We start from the raw sequence: 20109 nt of genomic DNA, 5'->3' as shown, positions 1-20109 counted from the left end.
GCATTACCAAGCAATAGCGATAATTATAGCTATTGCTTGGTTAGAGACAAATATTTACCGCTGAGCTGCGGCGATTTTTACTGCAAATAAACCTTGGTATTACCAAGGTTTATCGCAAATGCGATAAAAATCGCCGCAATGCATGAATATCGCTGAAAAGTCCGCGATATTCAGGCATTACCGAGCTAATGCTCTTAGCCATGTTATCCACCTCCCATTGGATAACATGGCTAAGAACTGCTCAGGGCAGGTGTTAGCTTTTGGAGATATTCGCGCTTAGCGCGAATATCTCCAAAAGTTGGTAATAGGAGATAGCGATGTTAGCGACTGTTTTCAGTCGCTAACATCTTGGCACGCCCACTTTGCATGTCATTAGTGATAAATATCACTGACATGCAAAGTGGGGCCCAAGATGGTCGCTATCTCCTACTAGCTGTCGCTAACTGGTGTTAGCGACAGCTAGGTAATAGGGAGATAATTTTATCCCCGCTTTCTTGGCTTTTAAAGCCAAAAAAGCGGGGATAAACCCCCTTGATAATATGCCCCCTCAAGTTTTACAGTCCGTTGATGTGTTTACTGTTATGTTAATTACAGGTATATGAACCAGTGTAAATTTGAATTCCATAAAAAATGTGAACAATGTGTTACCTTAAAAAAATTAGAAGTTTGTGGCCCAATGTATTTAAGCCCCATAGCAGTCTTTGGTTTTGCACAACAGCTACTTTGTGGATCAAATATGCTGTGTAAAATGTTAACTCTGCTTCAGCCCAAAATGGCCGATAAGTAGAATTTGTTGAGTCCTGTCACATTATTCTGTTGAGGCAAGATTCTGTTGAAAAGACGCAAATGCAGATACCTATGCCTGTGATGGAAAGCAGACCGCCTGCTTTTTCATTTACTAAATGAAATCTTTTTATTTGTTTTATTTCATTTCCGACCTGAATTTAGAGATGAACATTGTCTTTCTCTGTAGAGCACTGGAGCCACAAGCATCCTTTTCGTATCTGAAACATTTCCGTATTGTAAAGTACATTGCAGCCCCAAAGGCTAGAATTCTTCAAATCATAGTGAGGGGACCGCATAGTGTGGGGACCGCAAACTTGTTTTACACATTCGCGGCTTACTTATTTCGATCACATTTCTATTTAATAGAGTAAAAAAAGCTATGCAAGTTATTTTAATTCATCCGAAGTTTAGTCATATGGTGCCACCCAGTGGATTAATTGAAAATTAAAAAAAGGTTGAAAATAGCAGTTTTTTTGGGTTGTCTTAGAAAATCTCGCCTTTAACTAATATCTGATTAAAACATCATAATCATAGCTTTTGTTTAAACAAAGCCCTTTTACAGTTTGTTACATACATCTCCAACGAGGATGAGGTCAGAGGGTACGGTGTAAAGGCCAGAGCTGCCGACTTTGGAACTGGGGAACCAGGGGCCTCATTTATGAAAAGTGATGCATCGCTGCATGAAAACAGCGATGCATCACTTTTCATTGCGCCCTCCTTGCAACACCAATGATGCGTCATATTTACAGTATGAGCCATCATGTCGCAAGGAGTTACAGATACATCAGTTATTCTGACGTATCTGTAGGCGCAAAAGGGACGCATTGCTGGAGTGTGTCACAAAAGTGACGCAAATCCAGCAATGCGTCCTTTCACATGGGGCAAGCCCCATGTGAAAGGGCCTGCGTCAGTCTTACACCTGCTGTGAGGCAGGCGCAAGATTTTGACGCAATGGCACCCTAGAAGTGACGCAGTGAAATCTCATAGATCTCACTGCGTGACTTCTACGACCCTTTCTTGCGTCAATACGCCCCCCCTTGCATACATTATACCTGGCGCAGGGGTTTACAAAGTGACGCATCTACCTAGATGCGTCACTTTGTAAATATGGCACAACAATGCACATTTTTTACGCCACTGGTGCGTCACAAAAAGTGACGCACCAGCTGCATAAAAGTGACGCACAGCCTCATAAATGAGGCCCCAGGTTCGAGTCTCGGCCTCGGCTCAACATCCTGGCATTCTGCACAAATCACTTAGGGAAAGATTTACAAGCCCTTTGCGAATCTTTTGAGCCACAGTTGCAACACTTTTGTGACGCAGCGGTGGCGTAAAAAATGCAGCTAATTTAGAGCGTGACGCATCTGGGGAGATGCGTCACGTTGTAAAGCCCTGCGTCACATTATACCTGCGTCAGGTATAATATATGCAGGGTGGGCGTTCCCACGCAAAAAGCCATGTAGAACTGACACTGTGAAATATACAAGGTTTCACTGCGTCATCTATACTTTCACTGCGTCAAAATCCCTACGGCTGCTCAGACTAGGCGTGAGGAATAATGCAGGGCTTTTTGAATGGGACTCATCCATCTGTTGTGGCACATTGCTGGAGTTGTGTTGATTTCATGAGCAACTCCAGCAATGGGTCACTGTTGTGCCAACAGAGGCATCAGAATTTTAGACACAATCCTTGCGCTATGGAGCACTATATTGTAAATACAGTGCATCAATAGTGGTGCAAGGACATTCGGCGCTGACGCAAAAAAAGGACCCATCTATGCAGATGCGTCAGTTCCTTGTCAATCTGCCCCTCAGTCTCCCTTGTGCCTATCAAATCGATTGTGTGTGTCCTTGTATAATGTTAACTGGTGCTCGTGTAAAGTGCTCCAATGCCTACGGGTACAGTTCACACTACATAAAACTGAAGAAAAAAACAAAAAAGCACGAGGAGCGCAGAGGAGAGGCTATCAAATAAAGCCCGTTCTGGAGGTAATACGCACCTTCCCTCGGTCTTCTTCAATCTCTGCAGTTTTTTTAAGAGAAACCCTCTAAACTAGGGACGGTCATTACAGATGAGCCCAATCATTGACTTGCTACTTTCCATCTGATCCCCTTAGAACCAGTCTTCAGTAGCAGTAACTTGCTATTCTGCTCTTGATGGAGCAAGGAAATCATGCAGCATTTCATTTATTGGAGGTGTAGACAGTCCTGATGGAGTTCACATTTCTACAGTCAGCTTGAGCTTCATAAATTAAATGTTTATACTAGTAAAATAATTTTCAGGAGTTTTCTTAGTCTGAGATTGTTAAATCTGGCTTTTGGGACAGATTTACAGTGTAACTCAGGGGCTCATTATGATGTTGTGACATTCGACACTGCCGATCCGGCGGTGGCAACCGCCACGACATCGTAACGGGTGAAACCCCGCCATATTACAATGGCGGGGGGGTTTAGCGGCAGACGGGATGTTCTTTGGGGGCCCTATGCGAACCTCGGGGGTGGTGGGTGCACTTGGGGGGTACCCATGGTACCCCCCTCCATTTGCATGCACAAGGTAGCAGGCACCACGCGGTGCTTGCCACTTTGTGCATGCAAATGCACAACATGCCATTTTGGCATTGCGGCCGGTGCTGCTGTACGCAGCTCCGGCCGCAATGTCAAATATGCAGGATGCGACCTATAGGGGGCAGTTGCATCGTAATCAGGGCTGGGGGCCCGCCGCATGTCTGGCGGCCGGTCCATTTCCACTGGGATGGAGGACGGACTAAAGTCCGCCCGCCATCCTAATCAGCCGCTCAGTTCGGTCCCTGAACTCTGAATTATTTACCTCTATGGTGTCTGAAGTTTAGATCTTGGCTGGAGCATCTTGCAAGATTTAGGTAACCTCAGCGCACTCAGATGTCTGGAGAATTCCAAATTTTACTCCAGTGAGAAGTGTGCATTGTGCACAGGATCTTGAATTATATATTTGCTTCTTCCGGTGTTAAGTGGTTGTGTTATTTAAAGTGAAAACACAACTATGCCACTTGTTTATTTACTTTTTGGCTCAACAATGCCACTTTTTCTGTACTATTTTAAGTGTAATAACATTATTTTAATGTGTAGGTGGGGTTAGTCGATTGAGGTGTAAACTGAAAATAACGGGGTCCAGATTTGCTAAACCTTTGCGTTGTCTTTGCATCGCGTGTGGCAATACAAGGCAATTTAAATTTAAAAGTTTAAGTAAGATTTACAAATCCACGCAAGCGGTAATTTGCGCTGCCATGCGTGATTTTCTAAAGAAATGTAACACAGCGTAGTGCCTTGCTTCATGGTAGTAGTCTTTCCATGGGTATTCCGGTGCATTCACTCATGAAATTTGGTGGATCTCAGATTTACTAAAATTAGTAAAACTAGGATTGTGCCAAAATGGTACATCAACCTGGCATAAAGAAGGGAAATATGTTTATGTTTCCTCGTTATTCCCTCTTAGGATTGTTTTTGTGCAGGAAGATGCTCTTGTTTTGCACACAAGAAATCCTGCCTGTCATGCAGGCACATTTGCACCATGGCTATAGGCAGCCTCGAGTGCACCAGTATCCTGCCTGTCATGCAGGCACCTTTGCACCATGGCTCTAGGCAGCCTCGAGTGCACCAGTATCCTGCCTGTCATGCAGGCACCTTTGCACCATGGCTCTAGGCAGCCTCGAGTGCACCAGTATCCTGCCTGTCATGCAGGCACCTTTGCACCATGGCTCTAGGCAGCCTCGAGTGCACCAGTATACTGCCTGTCATGCAGGCACCTTTGCACCATGGCTCTAGGCACTCTCGAGTGCACCAGTATCCTGCCTGTCATGCAGGCACCTTTGCACCATGGCTCTAGGCAGCCTTGAGTGCACCAGTATCCTGCCTGTCATGCAGGCACCTTTGCACCATGGCTCTAGGCAGCCTCGAGTGCACCAGTATACTGCCTGTCATGCAGGCACCTTTGCACCATGGCTCTAGGCAGCCTCGAGTGCACCAGTATCCTGCCTGTCATGCAGGCACCTTTGGACCATGGCTCTAGGCAGCCTCGAGTGCACCAGTATCCTGCCTGTCATGCAGGCACCTTTGCACCATGGCTCTAGGCAGCCTCGAGTGCACCAGTATCCTGCCTGTCATGCAGGCACCTTTGCACCATGGCTCTAGGCAGCCTCGAGTGCACCAGTATCCTGCCTGTCATGCAGGCACCTTTGCACCATGGCTATAGGCAGCCTCGAGTGCACCAGTATCCTGCCTGTCATGCAGGCACCTTTGCACCATGGCTCTAGGCAGCCTCAAGTGCACCAGTGTAGGTAAAGAGCTGAAGAATGTCATATTTTAGTAGATATGGCACTGTTCAGCTCTCTTCCATTCACAAAACGCATCGCAGCAACTGTGTCTGCTGCTCTGCGTTGCATGAACTTTTAGTAAAAAGGCCTCCTAATCTTTTGATTTTCAGTTCTGAAAGCAAAACAGAAGGCACATGGGATTTATAAGAGTCACAATTTATGCAGAAGGACTGAAGAGAACGACAGAGAAGACATCAAAGTTAAATATGACTGGATGAACCAATCAGGAATACTTCCCAAAGCTTCAAAGCTAGCAGCCATATTTTATACTCAATGCAGAAAGTACAGAATAGGGGTTTGCTCATCTAACCCCATTGAATTTAGGCAAAGATTACACACAAACAAATGGTATACCGTAGGGATCAATGCATGGAAACAGATTCGGGCCACACTTAAATAACCCCCGTTTTTTGTGGATAGTTGGAATTTGTGTGGTGAATGTCTCACTTGTGTATTTAATTTGTCTTCTTTTTTATTTTTTCACCACAGATCTAAAAAACATTATTTAATATATATGGATGCACTGTTGGATTTAAACATCTTTTGAAAAATGTACTCATGATTGATTAAGTCATATTCCTGATGGAAATGTAGTATTTCATTAAGACATGAATGTGTATATTTGAATTTTAACCTACAGTATACCATTTTTTATTCTTGTACATTTCATATTCAAAGCAATCAATAGTTATGTTTTTGACTTCCTACCTGATATGTTTGCCTGTTTCCTCACTCCAAAGGGATTAAATGAATAACAAGTCACAAAACTTTAACACGTTAGACAGCTGTCATATTTGAATAATTAATATCATGGCTGTGTGTAAACTGCGACTTTAACACCAAACATGTTGCACACATAGATGCGACTTATAATAAGACCTATGATATCATCCAAGAGCAGCTAGATTGACTCACAGTTGAATAATGGATTTTGCACTCATAAATTTCAGAATATGATTTGTATCAATTTCTGAATGTTTTCCTGATTCACAGCCCTCGAAACGAGTAATCATAGAAATGTACGCAAAGAGTACATTTCAAGTGTATTCCTGGCCCACCTGCTAGATCTCTAGGTCGATTGTCAAAATGTGACTAATCCGACTGTTGTATTAAATGCAATAAAGATGGGTATAATCAGGGTTATTCTTTGGACGTTAAAAGGAAATGTAATGTGAAGTGCAGTCAAGTTAAGAGAGTATTGGCGGTTACTGTAAGGCTGACAAGTATTATACAGAATAACCCCTAGATTAATCTAAGTAACGTTTTGCGAGACCTTAATAGCGAAATTTAAGGAATCGCTATTAAAGACTCGCGAAACGGGATGCATGTAGAAATCGCAATATTTTATGCGATTTCTACAGCTCCCTTATTTGCGATTCGCTAATTGCTAATCGCAAATAAGGAATGGCTTTCCCATTCATTCCTATGGGCCTTTAGGAAGTCTTTCCTTATTTGCGAATACAATTAGCGAATCGCAAATAAGGAAGCAATTTCAAGAGTGCCAGGGTGTCCAAAGGACACCCTGTAGCACCCCTGAAATGGCAATGTACACTGGTGTTGCGCACACACATGTCCACAGGACATGTGTGTGTGTAACATACACTTAGAAAAATGCACTAAAGTGCATTTTTCTAAGTTTTCGCTATTTACCACGTAGTTAGACTTCTCGGTAAATAGCGGCCCCAGATTGTGAATTCGCAATTTTTAAATGGTTCATTTAATGCAATTCCTTAAATGCAATTAATCGCAATTTAGCGATTTCTAGAATTGCGATTTCTTCATTTGGGATGATGAATCCCAAATGCAAAAATAGCGCTCGCAATGGGCAAGATTCTCAGAATCTGGCCCTTTGCGAGCCGAATTTACTTTGATGAATCTGGCTGTAAATGATTCCAACACTATACATTCTACAAGAAAATCACAATAGTAGCTAATAAGAGGCACCGAGTTCAGCAACAATATGGTGCCCTCATTTTAAGCAATAAAAGTTACTAGAAGCAATAATCATCTGCTAATACTCAATAAGGATGGAATAAAACATGCCTGAGGCTCACACTTAGTTGTCATTCGGATGGGTAATAACTTGATTTCCCTGAACAACTAGAAAGCAAAGGGACTAATGGCCACATCTATGAAATGAAATGGGCAATCATCAGAGAGGTAGTACCTTAGCAGAATAGTTTGGTATGGCCGTGCTAGGCTTTATCACCACCAGGTGTGGGCCCGCATAGGTGTGGTTGAGCTGAGACTGGTAGCGATGCTGCAGGGTGTTGATGACACTTGACTCGTTTAGGCTGATGAGCGTGGATAAATCCTCTGCATGGTCGAATTTCGAGGGATTTGTCTGAAACACAAGTACAACAACATGACAAACAGGTCATTTTGTACCCAGGAGCTTGCCTTGTATGCCCATGTACCATATGTCCACCTCAAAATATACTGAAGAACAATGACATCAAAATATAGTTATCACAAAAAAAGAAAAACTTGGAAATCATGATCCCAAAATGGCAAATGTTTATCAAAAGACTACTCACAAACTACACTGGAAAATAAAGTTAATACACATGTGTTACATGAAAAACAAATCAAGAATTGCTCCTGAATATGGCAAAAGCATGACAAATTTAGCAAAGCAAGATACTTAAATAATAAAAAAAATGAGGACATAGGTAAAGGCCACAGTACTATCACTGCAATGCAAATGACCCGTATCATCTATCAGTAAAGGAATATAGTGACATACTGTGAAAATATATGACTTGATTATGCGCAAGGCTCAACAGACAAGAACAAAAGTGTGTCCACTAACTGTAATTCCTGTACCCAATATTATAGAGTCAGAATCATGTTGCAAAGAGACAACTGAATGTATAAAATAAATAATTTCAATTCACAAATCCTAGATTGTTTCACATTTTACAAAATAAATCAATGTTATTACGATTTCTCTTAAACAGATTGGGCCCAATTTACAAAGGTAGATTCACAGTTTGGTGTAAGTTTACAGGTTAGCCTACACTTTTATGTAAGTTTCCTCATTGTGACTGAGGAGACTCCGAAGTTGGGGCAGAGAACTCCGCCCACAAAAAGATAGGCCTATCCTTTGAATCCTTTGAATGCTTAGATTATCTTCGACTGAAACAACATTCGGAAAAGCACTATTTATTATTAGACTTAAACTTCTTGGTAGTTTATACCGTATGTCACGCCTGGCATATCTAAAGTAACATATTGGCAGATATGTATAGTAATTAAATGTTCCCATGAAAAAGATCAAATATGGACGACAACCATATATTATGTGTATTGCATGGGAAAAAGTGGATCCACTTGTACATTTTGATATCATCTACATCACAAAGAAGCAAGAAATTGAAATGCCGAATTGTTGTAAAGCAACCATGGTGTAGTATAAAGAAACGGTGCAAGGCCAATCTCTATTATACATAAATGTGTAGTTTATAGAATCTGATCGAGTTGATGTATGTATTTAGTAGGATGGGACACGATAATACCCAGGACGTAAAATTGCTAAGACCAATTTCCTAACATTTGGGCACAAAGATAAATACTTTCGTTTTTTGCACCTTCAAAAGATTTGGTTCACTTTCCTTATCCATTTTGAAACGTGGTTCAAAGTAACAGATCTGAGTTTAAGAATGTAATATTCTATTTTTTCAATCTGGAAGATATTTCCTGCCAATGGGAGCTGACAGAGTTCATCTCTTCATATTAGTACAATGTCTGTTCTGTTCTGTTATCTCGTTTTATGTTATGTTGTTATTCTTGTATAGTGTGCAAAGAGTATCCTTGTGCTGAAGCTGTATGGGCCGAGCCAGAGTCGGGGCTAAATGATAAGCCAGGTCTTAAGTATTTTGGGGAATTCAAGAACTGAGGAGGAAGCTCTGATGTGCAGTTTGTTTTTTGATAATTTCTCCCTCAACCATATAATTTCAGCATCACAGTTTTGTGGATGCAAGGAGATCACCCCCATGCTTTTGCACATTTAGAGATTGTGTTCAGGGAAATCCATGACGTTTACCGTCCGCAGGGAGTAAGATGCTAGCGTGACTGCTCCATCAGCACTGAGGTTGTGTCTTGCCTCACAATGCACCACCAGGTTGTAGTCTCATGGTAGCCACTAGTTTAAGTAGGAAGGAAGCATTGCCTCCAGAATGATTATAGGAAGTTTGAGTGGACACTAGTGGAAGCAGAACCACCATTTCAGTGCAAAAGTGAGTGCACAGACTTTTGGCATAGTACATTCACAATTGAATTGAGCATAGAAGAAACTAGATGGGTGCAAGACAAGAAGAAATTATTGAGGCAGTCTGTCAGAGCCCCTTTCAGCGGGGCCACAGGGCATGCAGGGGCTACTGTACTCAACGATAGTGGTTGAGGCATTTTACTACTGATGCCCTAGGGCCTGATCTACCATTGATCCAGAGCAACTGTGCCAAATACCCCTTCTGTTCTTGACTCTCAGAAGTAGATGGGGTCGAGCAGTCAAGCAGTCTCAGAATAAGATGGGGTTGAGCAGTCAAGGCTACCTCGAGGTGAGCTAGAGATACAGGTCAGTGAACATGACTCATAATACAAAGTGCAAACAGCACCAACAATAAATCAATGTCCAGTCAAACACTTCTTTTACATGAGAAAAGAAGTATTTTATTTATAACTTGTTAGATCTGGGGGTCTCTAGTTGGCAATGGTATTCACCTTTGTCCAAATAGAGACCCTTACTTCTAAGTCAGGATAAGGTATTGCACTCCTTAATAACCCCTGCTCACCCCCTTAGTAGCTTGGCACGAACAGACAGGCTTATCTCAGAGGCAGTGTGTTAAGCATTTGTGAATATACACAGTAGTACAGTGAAAACACTACAGATGGACACAACACAGGTTTTATAAAAATAAGTATTCTTTATATAGACTTAACACAAGACCACAAACAACAAAATTCCACAATACTGCACTTACGATTGCTTAAAGATGATAAAATGTTGCTTAGTTCAAGTTAATGATCAATGCGACAAAGTTCTCAACAAAGTACCTGGATGCGTAACGCAAAGTAAACAAAAGGCTCACAAAAAGGAGATGTGTTGTTTCCGTGATCCAGGGTAGATGATGCGTCGTGCCTCAATGCTTGCGCAGAGTAGGGGATGCGTTGTGATCCTAATCGGTGCGGGGTTGGTGTGTAGATTATCAGCCTGCGGGCCCGTTGCGATGCGCAAGATGGCGCCTTGATGCGATGTGATGATCCAGTTGCGATGTGAGAAGATGGCGCCCTTGATGTGGCGATGCGATGACTATGCGTAGACGCCCTGGCAGCCTTGTGACGACTCTGTACCTTAGAGCCGTGACAAGCCCTGCGACACGCTTCTCCGGTGATGCGATGGCGAGTCTCTCGATGATGTCATGCTTCTCCCGTGATCCCACAGCAGGCAGCTTTCACAAAGATACCCTATCTGGGAGATGCGGCGGCAGCACATTTCTCCGGCGGTGCGACGATCTCAGCTGCGACAGCGACATGCTTCTTCTCGATGCGTCGCGCTTCCAGCTCCCAGCGACAGGCAAATGTCTGGAGTTGAGAACTCCCAACAAGGAAATTCAGAGGGGAGCTGGAGATGATGTCCTTTGTCCCTGAGACTTCAGCAGGAGGCAAGCACAGTTCAAGCCCTTGGAGAATATTCTGTAAATGATGAAAGTCCTTAAAAGTTCCTTCTCCTTTCCTTGGCAATGAAGCAACCACTGCAGGCCAACCCAACAAACAGCACACTGGCAGAGGGGCTGTAAAGCTCCTGCAGCTTCCTTGGTTCTTCTCCTTGACAAAAGGTTTCTTGTTCCAGAAGTGATCTAAAGTTCTTGGGACTGGGTGCCAATATTTATACCCCCAAATCCTTTGTTCTCTGAAGGCAGAGAGGCCTCTGCCTAGTCCAAACCAGTTCCTGAGCATTTTGTTTACATGACTCCTTCCTTCCTTTCACTGTGCAGGGCAGAAACATCAGACATTCCACAGGAGGTGAAACCAGCACAGGGGAGGGGAGGCACAGCTCTGGAGCACTTTGTTGACAAGATTCCTTCTCTCCTTTCACAGTGCAGGGCAGAAACATCAGACAAGCCACAGGAGGTGGAGCCAGCATTGTAGAGGGAAGGCCCAGCCCTATTCAGGTCCCAGGTGCAACTCCTTCCTCCCATCTAGATGCAGATCTCTCTATTCACCACCGGGATGCCCCAGCTTGTCTCCTGGAATCCTCCAGCCCTGTAACTCACAACCCCAGACAGGGAATACACAACCTAGCAGAGGCAGACCTGGACAGTTAGGCAAGGAAATACCTACTTTCTAAAAGTGGTATTTTCAAACACAGAATATTAAAACAAACTTTACTAAAAAGATGTATTTTATCATTATGAGTTCAGGCATATATAATTCGAATTTCTACCATGTTCCCTGAGTTAGTTAGGATTATAAGAATGTAATAATCTAACTGGAGAACAGGTAGCCATGCAATAGTGAAAAACGACAATGGCTGTAATTCACTATTACGACATGCTACACATCAGAGCAAGTCCTACCTTATACACCCTGCCCTTCGGCCTACCATAGGTGTGTCTAATATGAAGCAAAGGGAAGGTTTAGGGACTGCCAAGTGGGTGCACTTGCCAAGTCGACATGGCAGTACTAGACTGCACACAGGACTTTCAATGGCAGGCCTGAGACACACTTTACAAGCTGCTTCTGTGGGTGGCACAGCCAGTGCTGCAAGCCCACTAGCAGCATTTGATTTATAAGCCCTGGGCACACATGGTGGCTTGTATTAGGGGCTGACACGTAAATCAAATAACCCAATCATGGAATCACCAATTAGCACGTCAATTTAACATAGGGAGCACTTGCACTGTGGCACTGAATTGCACTGGCACAGTGCCCAAAGCATATAACCAGTAAAAACATATCAAAACAGAGGAGGCAATCCTTCAAAAATGGAAGGGAGACTCACGCCAATGATGCAAGGTCTAACATAACTATACAGATGCAAAGGTATACAACAGTCAAAAGCAGCAACACCCTGCCCCCTTGAGGTCTGGGCCCTTGTAGTTGTCAGATAAATCCCCGCCCCACCCACCATTGTGTAACATGTTTGGGGTTCATCCTCATTCACTGGTGGCCACATCCAGGGAATGCACACTATCAGGCCATACTCTTCAGGATTTTAATCAAAAGTGTTCATAGTGGTGCAGCACTATTAGCAGTCAGTTAGCAAGGGCTCAAATGGCCCAGCTAACATCTTATCTGCCCTTGCAGCATGGAGGGGTTCGGCGGGGCAACGGGTGCCCTTGAAGTGACCACGCATGGGTCCTGCTCAGTTTGGCGATGTTAGGCTGCTCAGACCCCATAAGATACAGCAGTGGTAACTTTACCAGAGGCCCTTTCTGGCATATGTGGTCAACAGAGCATGGAGGTATCAGGTTCGTCAACAACTGCATGGTGCTTCACGCTCAGCTCAGTCTCCAGTGGCCCTCTCCTGGCATACGGGGGGGGGGGCACAGAGCAAACACAACACATAGGCAACTTATCGGTTGGTGCACAGCCACACACCTCCTCTCACATCCCCACTGGAGCTCCCTTCCTTCAAAGCTCTCCTCTTCCTCACACATAACCGGTGGGCAAGGCTGGGGCAGAGACTAGCAAGCCTCTGCCTCCAGTCGTGGTCACAGGCAGATATCTTGTAGAGCTTCTCCTTCTCACAAAGTTTATCTAACTGCTTGGCAGGGGTTGAATTTCAGGGTCTCACCTTTATTTTTTATAGTCCATCTCTAGACAGCAAAATATAATTTAGGGTCTGAGTCTTTGAGGTTTTATGCTGGGGTTCTGATTCTCCTTTTCTTCTTTCTTCAAGTAAAACTGTTGGTTACAGCAGGCAAGACTTCAAAGCGGATTGTCCCACAAAAAGTTCATTGGAGTCACCAGAGTTCACACCTGGCTGTCAACCACAGTGATATGAGCGTCAAAAGGTTAATTACAGACCATCATCACTACTCTTTATGCTTCTCTTATCAGCCCTTCTCCCTTCCTGAGATGCTGTGATCTGTCACTGAGTCTTTTGAAGTGTAGAGGGAGTTGTTTTTCTTTTTTTCTCCTTTGTGTCCCACCCAGCTCAGAAGAATGCAGCTATACACAAATCATTCTGGGGCGATTTCTCTCCTCTGTAACTCTTCACCAGGCAAACCTGGGCTTCTCAAGCTGGAACCCATGGCCCTCCATGTTGTAATGCACCATTGCAGGCATACTTACTCAGAGTAGGCTGCAATGGCAGGCCTGAGACATGTTTAAAGGGCTACTTAATTGGGTGACACAAGCAGTGCTGCAGGATTTAATTTATAGCCCTGGGTAAACGTAGTATTAGGGACAAATAAGCAAACCAAATAAGCTAATTGGATATACGCCAATTGTACCATGTTTTAAGTAGAGAACACAAGCCCTCTAGCACTGGTTAGCAGTGGTAAAGTGCACACAGTCCTAAGGCCAGCAAACATTAATTCAGTTAAAAGGAGAGGGGCCAACACTTAGCAAGTAGCTTTTAATTTAGAGAGCCACTTGGCATCTTTACTTTGCTCTCATCAAAACATTTTATTTATGATTTGAGGCTTACTGTTTAGGTAGTGAGGGATAGTTGAGTGTTTTAGCCTCCATAAAAGCAAATGCTACTTATTAATTAATCGTTCACATTTTCATTTGTTTCACTGTCAAGATAACCTGTTGTTAGATGTATACCTTGTTTAGTTAACAAAGTATAGATGTGCATACACATGAGCTTTCAAAAAGATGCCATGAAAATACTGGCACTATGTCAAATTATTTAGTAAGTCATATTTTGTTGTGTATACCTTTTAAGTTCACCACTTACAAGGCAAACGTCCACCTGCACTAAAAAACACTATTTCTAGAACAGCCTCTGAAAGAATTAGTGGCGAGCTAAAATGATAATATCTGTCCATTCAGTTAGATGTCCAAACAGCTGTTTGGGATCATTTTTTTCACTCATGTATGGAAAGGAAATCAGACATTATTTAGACAGAACTCTTTTAATTCAATTTTCATGAATTAGTTTAAACAGCGTCTTTTGTCTCAAATCTGGCATTCTAATTATACTCATCAAACTTTTGGCAAAACCGAAAAAGGATTATTGCAACAACATGAGTGTGTTCTGAAAACAACATTGAACATAGAACTTTAAAACCAGAAGGCACTTATATTGTTCTTTCTTAAAGCCGCTATCATCTCACACAATTCTTCAAGCGCTTCTCCAGGGCTTTCCTTTCGCCTTCAAAACATTTGTGGTTGTGCTTCTCTTTTCTATTACATGCTGTCAGCTCTAATATGTAATCCCATTTTCCTCTGGCACTTCTAATGTTGACTATTATGTTGTTGCTTGTTATCAAGTCCTCGTTGTCAAGCTAAGAAGTACATGAGGTTTCTCTCTATAAAATTCTCTCTCTTTAGCTGTTTACCAATTTTACTTACCAACTCCTTATCTATTCTAACCGGTTTTAGATTCTGTATTCAAACCGTTTGATTTGTCACTTTTCTTTTGATTTTCGGTTTCTTTTCCTCTAAACCTATTGGTCTCAGATTTCAATGTCTCTTGTGTGCTGACTCCATTCACTGATACATTATCCCCTTTTGTATTGCTTTGTTCGCCCTAAGTTGGTAGGGTATGCTCAGACGTGAGTCCCTTGCTCACTTGGCAACTGGATTCAAGATAGCCTGGCTGATGAGGATTATGAATCCAAAACCGGTCCCAGGATGCTTGTTTCCGCTCCAGGGAAGACATGGCTTGGCGGTTTGGGCTGGACTGTTCCCATGAGGCACAGGGTCAGACTGATTTGCATATGGCCATGTCTGAACTGGGGTGGCTGAGTGAGCTAAAGAATGGTGATGGATTAAACCCAGATCAGTTGACTGGGGCTGAGTGTTTGATTTGCTCAAACGCTCCGTCCATTATCCCCTTTTGTATCCATTCACTAATACAACAGACCTCTGTCTTCCCAATATATTTCCCACTAGATAACCACCCATATGGAATGTAAGTTTTAGGCAAACGTGGCCTTTGATTGGCGGTTGTGTCTACACAATTATGCTGAAGATGGATCATGCAATTGTTTTATTAACCCAATTTAACAAGATCGAATTATCAGCCCCACACTCATTCAAGCCTTACACAGTTGTTGAAATCCACACTTCCTTGACAGTCAGCGATGGCTTATCTCAACTAGATGTGTAGTGCAGGGGTATAAATTGTTGCTGATACATGCATTCAAGGAAGTCAAATGAAACGATGGAACACCTCTATTTAAAGAACATGAAATACACGGTTAGTAAGGCTATACATAGAACACTTCTGGCACCGACAGTGGAATATTATAATACTTGAGAGCGTGCAATCCCTATTTAAAAGCCTGTCTGTAATATCCTCATTACAGTTGAGCTGTTATGTGTGTAGTCACCTGTAATAAGACAATGATGTGGCTCCTTAACTGAAATCATATTTTAAGTATGGCTTTTACACCATCATGAATTCAAACTCTTGTTATATTCTGCAATCACTTAGCATCATTGACATCATAACCGAATTCCAGGCTGATCTAACTTGGCTCTCTGGGAGCCTCTCGGTACAGTGCTGGTTCTCTGCACCGATGGAAAGCAGAGAGCACAGCTTAGAGAGGTTAGGGGAATTGAATGTTCAGAATGTGGTGGAGGTAGGTTGTAGGCGGCCAAGTATATTTTTTTACATTTGGGCTAAAGAGGAGATGCCATGTTGTGTTCGGCTCCCCCATTACTCCTCTACCCTTCTGTAGCAGCTGAAAGCAGGGGACACTGTTTTTTGGAGACATATAGAACATAAAATTATAGATGGGCTAAAGGGATGTTTTTCACCTTGAGGTTCTGACACTTGATTTTTGTATTCTTCTCTTTTCAATGTCACTGTGACTACACTGTGAGAAAATATCCCTGTTATGGGAAACATTCTTTACAACAAAACTTTTACAACGCAGTGCTATTACAATGCAGACTTTACAACGAAAACCATTACAACGCATTGCGCTGGGGGGCGCTCTAGGATAGGGAATAGATTTAATTTACTATCCAACACCTTCCCTAGTGTCCACGGGGACTGGATTTAGAATAGTAAATTAAACTATTCACTATCCAGCACCCCAATGCACTATGCGTTGTAAAGGTTTGCCTTGTAAAACTGGCGTTGTAACAGCATGCGTGGTAAAAGCATGCGTTGTAACATCATACATCCCCCTCTTATTCACTGTTACCCAACTATAATGATATATGTTACGGTTGAACTGTGACCTCATAATGCCGTCTGACAGCAGACCATGTTAATGATAGGTAACATAGCATAACTGCAGCTGCAGAAACAAAGAAAAAGAGAATTATGGATTCATTCTTCTGATTTGCTTTTCTAAAATAAACACTGATCATCAGGATATCTTTATGGCAACATGTTTATTTTTTGCAGGCTCTTAGTAATTAATACTGTTTCTATACATTCTGAGCTACAGCTTCTTTAACATGACTTACATTAAATTGATTCTAACATATTTCTGGAAAAATTGCTAAATTCTTTTTAGCGTGTTTATTTTTACACAATGATTTCTGATTGTATTCTTCATACCTGCAACTATATTATCTCTTTCATATGAAAGACCTAGACACCATGAGCCAGATTTTCTAAGACATTATGCAATACTGCAGCAAATTAAGCTGCTTCACTACAATATGTGAAAGGGAGAGAGCAGAATAGCACCATAATTACTAAGTTATGGCGCTGTTTTTCCTGCTCCCTTTGCTGGCACACTTTTGGCAGCCATGTGCCAAAGCAGACACCCTTGAGGCATAGTGCAATGGTGATTGCATTCTCCAAGTCTTGTTTGGAAGGTGTCCATTTGAGTACAAAAACTATGCCTTAAAGTAGTTCCCACTTTGTAGATGTGCTGTACAATTCTGCACACATGCAAATTAAAAAAGGCAAGGAGAAATTGAGTAATTTTTGCTCATTATGCCTACCTCGAGGAGGTATCGAATTTCGACACAAACCCCTGTCTATGATTCTTTGTAGACACAGATCTGCATCAAAACTGATGAGCGGTTGCATTGGAATGCCCATGCACCACACAGGGAACACCACTCCGACACAAAGAAATGCACCGCAGTACATTTTGCAACTTTACTTTACTTTGGGATAGTAGTCAATGTAAATCCAAAATTCAAATTTAAGACAGGAGTAGTATTTTAGAAGCCCGCACATCCTAATTCACAGAGTATGGAGAGTATATACAAAAAACAGTTTTCAAACATATATTAATGGTGCTGTAATGGTACAATAGCACCCTACTATGATAGGTGCCTTAAGACATGTTGGTATAAAATACCTACATGTAAACATGAAAGAACTTAGTATCCAGGCACTCAAAAAAGAAGTCCAAATACAGTAAATTAAATTATACAGTCTTGATTATCTTAGTCACTGTTAGTTCAAATGAAAGCCAGAAGTCAAAGAATTTGTTGATCCATAGCCTATATTCAACACAGAAACAGTCAACATGTGTTTTGTCACAATGAGGTGACTTATTCAAGGCTGTAAATACACATATACAAAATAATTTTTAACTTCCAATGTATTACAACGGGATTCATTACATATCCTTCATGCAGTGGAAGTCCCAATATTAAAAAAATCCTAGGAAGAGGAGGAAAAGCCTTCCGAATTCAGCATGTGATGATAAGGTGAAAACAAGACCATTGAAACACATTGAGCACCCGAAAAAATGAAAAGAAAGAGTGTAAGTAAAAAAGATGTGCTACTCCGTGGAGTAAGGGCCCACATGGGAGTGTGTAGCCCTTCAGAAACACTGAATTCCTTGTGTATTAGATAGAATATCACACTGTTAGAAGTGGAAGAGAAGATGAACAGATGAAAAGATTGTTACCAACCTAAAATTACAGTTCGTCCATCAAGCAATATATGTTGAATGATATTAATAGAGTAGTCAAGTCAATCTAGGATTTAATTAATATATAAATCTTTAGTAAGTAATGTTTCAGAGTTCCACAACCTTATAAAGCAACTCAGACTTCAGCCTTGTTCCTCTATATGGTCATGGAACTCCTTAGTGATTTGCAATATCTTTATAATATGTGGTGAGTAGTGCCTTTGCTATTTATCATAGCCTATGAAAGATAAACACATATTAAAGAAGCATTTATAAATAAGCCATTTAAGAACTGAGCTATATATCAGAAGCAGTGGTATTATTATATCCATATAGAATAATAACATGGACATTGATGCAAAGTGTTTTAGTAAATCAAATTAATTTGTAGAAACTAGAACATAATATTATAACTTTTTTGATTTCTAAATAAACAAATTGGTTGATTCTCCGAGCAGCTGTCAATATCATTAATGCACTAGATGTTGCATAGATGGTGCATATGCTTTTTTCACGGGTACATTTGGATCAAGCTTACTTTGGCTAATGTGGACATGTAACCCCTAAAACAATAAAGACTGCACTGATAGTAGAGTCCACACATATGTAATTTTTGTAAGACAACACTATCATGTAGGAGCATCAAAGTACTGAAAAAAACTTTATTTTGCATGGAGTGTTAAAAATCCTTGCTCTTTTCATGACCATGAGAAAGCATATTTCATCATATCAACACATCAGAGATGCCACATTTGCTTGCAGACATACACTTATACTGTTAACATGATTGAACTATCAGCAATGAATGGCTTCTACCAGGCTGATCTATAGTGTCTCAGCTTGAGTTGGGGCATAGAGTTAGAGGCCAGCTCGCATGGACGAGCTGCTGCAGCGTTTCCTCACTTGCTAATTATCTGCTGTACTGTGCATTACACTAGTTGCACTTTTGAGTGGCATGCAGCTCATGCCTGAATTTTATCGTTTTTTATCTGTTGTATTTTTTATGTTTTTACTTCAATTTGACCCACCTTTGTTTTTAACTGTATTTCCGCCGCCTGCCCGTCGGTCCACCACAGCTGCTGTGCTGATTGTGTGGAAGGGGTCCGGCCGGTCAGAGGGTACTTCTCTCGATCCTCCTCACTTCCTGTGGTCCACGGGAGGGCCCCATCTTTGTTGGGTGACGCACTAGTCTCCCGAGTTCTCTGGCGAGCCTGCCTACTCTAGGAACTAATGGCGCCGACATGCAGCGAACGCACCAAAGGCAAGCCCGACTGTGCCCGTCTGCGCCCATCAGCGCCTGGACGTCGCCATACGCCGGACATGCTGTCGGCGGCAAACGTTGTAGTCTATCATATTCTAGGGAGGATCTATGGGCCATTAATAAAACAGTAAGCCCTTGCGTGCAGCCGGTAACTGGCTCTCTGGAAGGGCCATTTTGCTGCATCCAATGTGGCTTCAACTCCCATACTAAGTTGCCTCCACCACCCCTCTTGCCTTCACTTAGGCCTTTCATTAACATTTTGAGTCTCAACTGCCGTTCACTGGCTAAACACTATTTTGATGTACATGACTTAGTACAGGATGAAGCTCCTGATGTCTTTTTTTTAACGGAAACCTGGCTCTCTGATGATATGGTTGCAGAGCCAGGTCTAGCGCTTCTGCCTGGCTACAGTATTTTGACCTTGAATAGGTTATTGAGAGGCTGCGGTATCGCTGTCATTTTTAAATTCAGCTATGTTGCACGTTTGTTAAAGAGCTTGTGGCAGATTGCAAATGGGCACACTTTGCGATCTCCTTTAGTGCCAACCACACTATGTCAGGGCTGCTGGTCTATCGCCCTCCTGGACCGGCCAAGGAGTTTAAATCTGCACTCATTGAAGTCACCAGTGCCCTGGCAACGAGAACAGCTAACTTTACCATCTTTGGTGACCTGAACCTACACTTTAACTACCATACAGATAC

The 20109-nt window shown here is 42.2% G+C and overlaps 1 protein-coding gene across 1 annotated transcript in view; it reads right to left on the bottom strand.

Moving 5' to 3' along the window:
* LOC147679554 (unconventional myosin-XVIIIb-like) overlaps nt 1–20109 on the bottom strand; it is a 675984-nt gene that overhangs the window by 436401 nt on the left and 219474 nt on the right. Inside the window, exon 8 of the mRNA XM_086942460.1 lies at nt 7302–7478. Within this exon, the coding sequence (XP_086798586.1) occupies nt 7302–7478 (177 nt within the window). The remainder of the gene's footprint in view (nt 1–7301; nt 7479–20109) is intronic.

Source organism: Lissotriton vulgaris, chromosome 11, assembly GCF_964263255.1.
Source record: "Lissotriton vulgaris chromosome 11, aLisVul1.2, whole genome shotgun sequence".
NCBI lineage: Eukaryota > Metazoa > Chordata > Amphibia > Caudata > Salamandridae > Lissotriton > Lissotriton vulgaris.
The sequence above is the reverse complement of the archived record's forward strand: the minus strand, read 5'-3'. Positions and strand labels throughout refer to the sequence as shown.